At 45.4% G+C, this 8,401-nt stretch overlaps 1 protein-coding gene across 1 annotated transcript in view; it reads left to right on the forward strand.

The window, feature by feature from the left end:
- VPS54 (VPS54 subunit of GARP complex) overlaps positions 1 to 8,401 on the forward strand; it is a 48,411-nt gene extending 40,010 nt beyond the window's left edge. Inside the window, exons 20-24 of the mRNA XM_036380793.1 lie at positions 612 to 733; positions 838 to 918; positions 4,180 to 4,287; positions 5,147 to 5,241; positions 7,197 to 8,401. Of these exons, the coding sequence (XP_036236686.1) occupies positions 612 to 733; positions 838 to 918; positions 4,180 to 4,287; positions 5,147 to 5,241; positions 7,197 to 7,302 (512 nt within the window). The 3' untranslated portion in view covers positions 7,303 to 8,401. The remainder of the gene's footprint in view (positions 1 to 611; positions 734 to 837; positions 919 to 4,179; positions 4,288 to 5,146; positions 5,242 to 7,196) is intronic.

The following is an 8,401-nucleotide window of genomic DNA, read 5'->3' on the forward strand; positions in this document are numbered from 1 at the left end:
AGGGAACAGCCTGATAAGAATGGGTTGAGAAGCTGTGGGCCGCAGCTGGGTCAGGTTTTTGCTGCAGAATGTTAGGCCAGTGTGGTGACCACACTGGCACCAGTGTGTGTCCTGCTGCTGGCTCAGGCCCTGTTGGAGTTGGGAGAAGCCTGGTTTTTGGGATCCTGCTGGCACTGCAGCAGGAGCAGGCTCAGGGCAGGTCAGTGCTGGCAGAGCAGGGTGTTTTGTACAGCGCTGCAGCAGAAACACTGCTGCCTTGAGAATGTGGTTGCTGAGGTTAAGTAGCTGATGAGTCAGGTCTTTAGATATCTCTCCGATGTCTGCATGTGCTCAGGGCTCAAAATGTCGAGTAAACACTCAAGGAGCCTCTTGGAAAATCAGTCCCTTATCCCATCTTACCAGTCTGGGTGTGAGCTGCGAGGTACCAGCCTGGCATCTTCATGGGGTGGGGGCTCCCAGGGAAACAAACATGTACCTCCATGCTTTCAGAACAGACCAAAGCCCACCATGTGAAATTGTGTCAGATCTGTTACTTATGTCACAGGAGGCACAGTCCATACAGAAGGAACTCTTCTGTGTAATAACTGTTATTTCTCCTCCTGGGTTCACAGCCCTTTCTTCACGTTGCCTCCAGCTCATCGTACACTACATTCCCATTATCAGGGCTCACTTTGAAGCTCGGCTGCAGCCGAAGCAGTTCAGCATGCTCAGGCATTTTGACCACATCACAAAGGTAACTCTTCTGGCATTTCCTGAAACACAGAGTTCTGCTTTTCAACTGTACTCTGAAGAACATGAATGCCACTAGAAAATGAAACCTGCTTTCTTCCCTTACAGGATTATCACGACCACATAGCTGAAATTTCAGCAAAGCTCGTTGCCATAATGGATAGCTTATTTGACAAACTATTATCCAAGGTAATGATTTATGGAAATAATTATACACTCTCTAAATTGCAACTGGAGGTCTCATTGTATACAGTCTAGATGTTTCAAATGGAGCCTTAAACTTTCCTAATGAGGCCTTGTTTGAACTTCTTTTAATTATATAGATGGAAAGCTCTGTGCTGTTCTCATGAATGTGTCTTGTGTTCACATTTGCCACCTGGGTGTCAGTCACCTTCACTCCCAGGAAAATGAAGTGTTTCATTGGCTGTTTCAGCAGGAATGGCAATGCTGTAGCTGGCACAGATGCTCGAGTGTTCAGGAGCTGAAGTGCTCTCCTACCACTGACAGCTCTTGTGTGCAGCCAGGCTCAGCAGATCCCGTTTCCTGCTCTTTCCAATGGCGAGGGCGGCATTCGCGGTACCTGAGGAAACAGCAGGAAAGTGCTGAGGAGGAAGAGTTTTGGAGAGGAAGGACCAGCCCATCTGTTGGGCTGCAGGCCTGGGGACTGGAGGTCTGTGCTCAGCAGTTCCTGCTCTGGAGCAGCATTAGTACTCCTGGTGTGTTTTGGTGTTTAAACAGTACTACAGTGTGGTCTTGGGCTGGATCTACTCTGGGTCACTTCAGGGTAGAACACACATCCTTGACCCACAGATACATAAAGTACATGACCTTTTAAAGCTTAGTGTTGTGCTTTGGATCTTGAGGTTTGGGGGAAAAAAATAAGCTGTTTCATGACAGGCATGAATTCATTTTTTAGTGACAAATTTGATTGATTGGCCTGGGCCTGCATCTTCCTTCAAGGAGCTCATGAGAAGCACGGGAGCACAGGCTGGGGACAGGTTGATGAGAGCTGTAGTGGAGCAGTTGCAACAGGCACCATTTCTGTCTTCCTTGCTGTTTCTGTTATTTTATTGCTACTTTATGTTGTGCTTTTTCATTTCATCTGTTTGTTTGGTCTGTCAAGTAGTGCTGCCTAAACTTAGGGTGGGGGAAAAAAAAAGCAAAAGCATTTAAATTGGGATTTCCCACTCCTATTGTGTTTACTTTTAAAAAAATGTGTTTATGCTCTTCTCTAAAGACCAGTATGGTCTGCTGGTTTTTGGGGGTTTTGTCCCACATAAAAGTAACTGCTATGTGAAGTAACATGGCTGTTTGGCCACTGTCTCTCTTGAGAATAAAAGACAAATGCAAGAATTTACCTTATTGATACTAATCAAGTGTAGCCCACAACAAAGCAGGAATACAATTTATGTTCTTGATGGCAGTTAGTAAGAGCTCATCTCTTATTGTCCCTCCATCTTCACAGCCCACTGTTCCTTTGGGAGCTGACACAGGATGTAAACTGGCACTTTAGAGTTCTTGAAGGCTGAGGGGCAGTGCTTGCTCCACATGAATGCAGTCCACAGAGCCCAGGACCAAAGGGTGGTTGATTTGCTTCCATTCCTAGCACATGCCATCATTTGGCTCATCATGTTCCAAAAAAATGAAATCTTGGTACTGAAGGCTGTGAAGGGCATAAACCCAGGACTTTTGCAAATAGGCATGTCAGTACAACCATGCCAGTGTGTTCTGGATTAGTGTTTTTCTGAGTCCAGCTGTTTCAGTGTCCTGTGGATGAAGTGGTCACCTGCTCTGAGGTGTGTAAATCTGCACAAGTGAGTTCCATAGCAGTGAGTGCCTGGCACACCTCAAACCCAGAAATTCCTGCTCTATAGGAGATGAACAGTTGGTGCAGTGGACAGGATGTTGACCTGGCACTGGGTAATGCAAGCAAGTTACTCTTGCATTTCCAGGCTGTGCTTCCCCTGGCAGCTCCATGGCATGGGAGGTGTCCTCACCTAGTGCCACTGAGACAAGGCAGTTCACAGCAGCATGGACACTTCCCAACAGCTGTCTTTGGCAGGGAAATACAACAGGAATGGGGATATTGAACAATGGAAATAATAAATTCAGCAAATGGGAAAGGCTCATTCATTACCACAAATGAAAAAATCCAGTATGAGTTCTGAGCTTCTCTTGGAACTTGCTGGCTTGTGACTGTTTGGGCAGAAGAGCAGTGAGGTTCTTTCTGATCCCTTGTGGTTTTAAAGCTGTTGACCTCAGCTGCACATAAAAATGGCCAGGAGATCTTGGGGTTCTTCCCGGGGCTGTTGCTTTTCCCCCTGACAGTGAAGAGTTGGGTGTGGCTGTAATCATGCAAGAGCCGCTGCTGCAGCCTTCCAGTTCCCTCTGGTTTAACAACATGCTGGGAAATTGGAAACAATTTCTTGCTTAACTTCCTTGTGTTGAGGTATGCTTGATCCCTCATGCTGGGTGGTTGTTCCCTGGAACAGAAAGCATTATTTTTCTGCTACTTCTCCTGTCAGAATTAGGTCGTTGGTTTGGATTTTCTGTAAAGACTTTCTCAAAACTCAACATTTCTTTTTTTCTCTTGTGCTCAGACAAGCTTTGTTCTCTTTTGCAATTCAGGCCTGCATGAAAGCAGACCTCTCCTCCAGTCTGTTTGTAAATGATGTAGTTACAATGATTTGGTTCTTTCCTGAAGTGTGCAGTGCTCCCTGGGGAAGTGTCACCGTCCCAAAGGTGACCTGCCAGTGTGTCACCCAGGCCTGTGATAGCACAGCCTCTCCACCTGGAACTGCAGAGCTGGCTTCACTGTTCCTGGGATGGGTTTTCAGTGTTTCTGAAATCCTGTTCAGATCCTCCCTATCCAGAGTGGGAACATAAGAATTTTGTTCCCTTTGTAGCAAATCTCTTGCCATCTGATGTTTTCCAGTGCCTTGTTTCTTGGATTTCAGGCACTGGGAGGAGGGATTTTTTTTTTTTTTACTCTGCTTTCCAAGGTATTTCTGCAATATTCTTGTGGGGTTGTGATGTGATGTGGTTGGGTTTGGTTTTTTTTTTTAATGGCAGATAGATGAGATTTCAGGAGCTTCCATTTCTTTATGGTTTCCTTGATTCTTCAGAAATTTGGATATGTATGATCCTAGACAAGCAGTTTTCTCTGGGGAAGTATCAAGGGACACATTTCTCAGAGGCAGAAGTGCTTGTCTGTCCTTGGTTCGTACCAGTCTGAAGAGAGGGGCAGCTCACAGCCACAGGACCTGCATCTGCAGTTCCTGGCTGGATCAGATCATGCCCAGCCACCCTTTTAATTTGTGGTGTGCTAAATGGATCTTGATTCCTGATGTTATTAGCAAAGCAGAGCCCCAGGTGGCTGTTGGGAGCTCTCCTACATAAACCATTTTAAAGTGGCAGAAAGGAGTTAACTGGTTGTGTGTTTATTTCCAGTATGAAGTGAAAGCCCCTGTTCCTTCAGCATGCTTCAGGAATATCTGCAAGCAAATGGCAAAGATGCATGAAGCTATATATGATCTCCTTCCTGAGGAGCAAACTCAGGTGAATGTTATTTTTGAGCTTCATCTCACAGCTCGCTTGCAAACGCACATGGCCTTGGGAACAAGAGAGACTTTATCTGGGGAGAGGGAATTCTTTTTTGAGTCCTGGTGAAACCCACACATTAAAGGGCTTGGCAGCAGTCACACGGACAGCTTACAACGAACTACAAGGAATACAAGGAAGTTTTCCAATGTGTAGGGAGACCAACGAGGTACACAAAAAGAATGGATTTCAGGATTTTGAGCTGCTTTTTAATGCCTAGAGATAGCAATCCAGGAATTAGTGCTGAAATGCTATGCAAATGGCAACACTTCGGGCTTGAGTGCAGCCCTCTGAGAGGATTATTCTATAACACTGCTCAGAATCAGTGGCTTCCAAAAGTCCCGAAATGTATTACACGCCCAAATTTTACCAGGTGTGCTTTTGCAGAAGTTTGCTGCAGTCATTGCTACTGCAGAGTTGCAAACTTAAGGACAGGAAGGACAGATTTAGTCATCAAATACAAGTTGTCATTCCTCTTTCACATTGAATTTAATGGTCCCTTCTAGCACAGGAAAGAGATTTGTTATCTTCTAGGCTTAGTACAAGTTCCTAGATACTTCAGACATCAGAGGAGAAAAGTTCACATTCCAAAGACCATGTCCTGCAAGTGCCACACGCAGTGACTAGGTGAGGATGTCCTGTGTGGTACACACTGTGTGTGGCCAAGGGTGAGATTGAAGCACTGGCAGAAGGAGGAACCATGTGAGCTGCAGAAACAAAACCAAAAGTCAGTGACTGAGGCAGTGTGTTTGGCCTTTGGAGGCAGCGATGTGAGCATGGGCACAGTTCCTTACTCTGCTGCTGTGCTTTCTTCCAGATGCTGTTTTTACGAATTAACGCAAGCTACAAACTCCACCTGAAGAGGCAGCTGGCCCACCTCAATGTGGTCAATGATGGAGGACCTCTGAACGGGTGAGCTGGGGCTCTTCTCTCCTTTCACTGATTAAATAAGCAGGCACTGGGAGGGCATCTTCTGCAAGGAAGTCATGATTCCAGAATCACAGCTCCATGTTTTAGTATGTCCCATTTGGAGCTTGCTTACAGTACTTGTGCCATTCCACAGTGACTAGGAGTGCAATCCACTTGGTAACAGACTGGGAGCTGGACATTGTCCGACTGGAAACCTGCTGGTAGCTGTCCTCAGCTCATGGATTGCTTTCTCTCCCTTTGTGTGAAAACAGCAGCCACAGTTTAATTAGCAGGAATTGTGTGATTCTTGAAGCAGTTTTGAAATGTGGATGGTGACTCATGGTGCTGGCAAAGTAAAAATAGGAGAAAGCAGCATTTCATCTGTGCAGTGGGCAGCTCTGCAGGAATGGTATTTAGAGCAGAGCTAGATCTGAAACAGAGATTATGCTCACAGAGCTTTTCCCCTTCCCTACCACATCCCACTCCATCCCCAAACAGGTCAGTGGTACCTGTCCTGAGAGAGGGTGCCTGGCTGTGCCTGCTGTCCCCACCTCACAGGAAAAGCCTCTTGCAGGCTGAATTCTGTTGTCAGATGGATTGTCCCCTGAAATAGTGGAGTTTTTAATTGTTCCTGATGACCTGGGGGCTATGATGTGTTTGCAGTGTAGCACGGGTGAATGAAACTCATGGGCCTACCCACATGCATGAAGAGATTGTCTTAGGTTGCAGAAGTCAGAGAAGAAAGTTGATAATGCTTCAAGTGTCACTGGAATGAAAGTTTTGTTCCTTTCCATTTTATTGTTGCTTCTCCTGTTTATGTGCATTCCTCCTTGTACTTTGTGCAAGAGTTTATCTGAACTGGTTCTGTGTACTCGTGGTGTGACATTCCATTGCCTTTGGTATTTATAAAGGTGTTTGTAACCAAGCTCACGGAGTATCCACTGCAGCCCCAGCTGAAGTGAGGCCCTGGCTGTGCTCAGGGTCTCTCTCACTGGCATTTCCAGTCCCACACGGTGCTGTGCTGTCTTCATCCTGTGCTGCTGGTTTTGTTCTGTCCTTGTGGCTGCATTGCCTGGATCCCTTTTGGATTAGAAGGGTTGGGGCAGGTGTTCCTGGTGACCTGCTGAGGGTGTTTCCCAGCAGTCAGGCGGTCTCAGCTGGCCCAGGACTGTCTGATGGCAGCAGTTTTGTACTTCAGACACATCTCCTAGGGAGCTGGGGCTGTTTGACAAGAGGAACATCAAACCCTGGATGGCACTTGCTGTTGTTCCAGCAGTCTTCACTGACCAGGTTTTTAACATGGCTTTCTGATCCTCATTCTCTTTAAACTGCTTGTTTTTGTAATAATAGTAAAAATCCAGGTCTGTGAATCCTGGTTAACTTTTTTGCTATGTAAATGCAGCTTCTGTTCCTACATCTTGGTAGCAAGAAGCATCATGATCCCTGACATGTTTCAACAGTATCTGAGGGATTTTAATTCTGTATAAACTGTTAATACAGCTGTTGTGCTGTTCAGTTGCTTTTTACATTAATGCTAGAATCATAGAATTATTACCCTCTAGAATACAGAAGTTAATGTTGCAATAATTAATATTCTTAGTTGGAATGGAATGGGGGGTTTAAGTCTAGATAAGCCTGGGATTACAGCAAGAGAATAGAAGTTTTAAATGCCTAATTCCTGCTGAGTTTTCTGAACTCATGGTTTGATCTCCCTTCCCTAGAACTAGTTTTACACCCAGCAGTAATCCTGTTATGGATGATCACTGCTGTAAAATAAACCACATCCATAGCATTGAGTTTTGAACTGATAGTTAAAATATCTAATCCAGGCATAGGATTTGAACATGTATTGTAGCAATTGTGTGCCAAAGTCCTCGACAAACTCTGTCTGCTTGTCCAGGCTCTCCAGGTGGATGTGATGGGGTCACATTCTAATCTTGTTGTGTGTTTCACTGCAGGCTGGTTACTTCAGATGTGGCTTTTTACACTGGAAACCTTCAAGCTCTGAAAGGCCTTAGCAACTTAGATCTAAACATGGCTGAAATCTGGGAGCAGAAGAGGTGATAATCCGCTGGGAGCAGTCACTTGGCTCTGACAACAGACTGACTCTTCTAAGCAGTGTGACGATGGTGAGGTGAATACTTGAGCCCAGAGCCCCAGAAAGGGCAGGATTGAGAGTCGGGGGAGCTTAGACTCAGAGGGAGCTGCAGGGAGAGATCCTTCCAGTGTCCTCAGCAAGAAACATGTGATCAGCTGTCTGTGCAATGTTTTTTCATTCTCTCTGGAAACAGACTCAGGTTTCTTTGGACCAAATCCAAAAGAACACATAGCTGTAACACAGCTGTAGTTGTCTAGAATGCTCTGTATATCTTTATATTAAAAAGATGCTTTGCATTTCTTCTAGTGCAATGAAATTCACATGGTGTCCCACCTTATTTAATGATGGTACAATATAAAAATCTTGCAGTTGGAACTCTGTAGAAAATGTTTTTCTCTATGAAACTATGCTGTTCTAAAATTTATTTTTTTACAGAACTTTATATAAATAAATGTCTTTTGATTGCTCGCATATAGGATTCAGCTTTGTTAGGGAGCAGTCCTGTTCCAGGGGATTTCTCAGGACCTAAAATCTGAAGACAAGATTTTCTAAGCAAGGGCCAGTTCCTCAAAGCTGTTCCTGTGGGGGAGAGGAGTGACCTGACCCTGGTTGGCAGTGACAGGGTAGCAGTGGGGTTCCTGGGGAAACTGGGAGGTGGGAAAAAAGCTGGTGTAAGGATGGCCACCTCCAGCTGCCCAATGCCTCTGCCAGAGGGGAGGGACAGGGACACAAAGAACGGGGCAGGAAGAATTTTTAAGTTTTTAGGCTGCTTATAAAAGGCTGCACCATTAAGGAGAGTGCAGCTGAAATCCATCTCTTTTGGAGTTATTAATCCTACCTTTAACAGACTGGAGGCTGCCAGTACTCAGTACAAGTGCCTGTGATTCTCACCTCACCCCTCTGTACCTGACCCCAGTTGAGTGCCTAACCCTGAGATGATCATGTCTGATGGAATGGTCGCTGCTGCAGTGTGTGTGTGACTGTGGTGCCCTCAGCCAGGCATGCTGACCTGGTAGCATAACATGTGTCATTCATTGTCAGTCAAAATAAAGCTCTAAAATCACA

Source organism: Molothrus ater, chromosome 3 (assembly GCF_012460135.2).
Source record: "Molothrus ater isolate BHLD 08-10-18 breed brown headed cowbird chromosome 3, BPBGC_Mater_1.1, whole genome shotgun sequence".
NCBI classification, from domain to species: Eukaryota; Metazoa; Chordata; class Aves; order Passeriformes; family Icteridae; genus Molothrus; species Molothrus ater.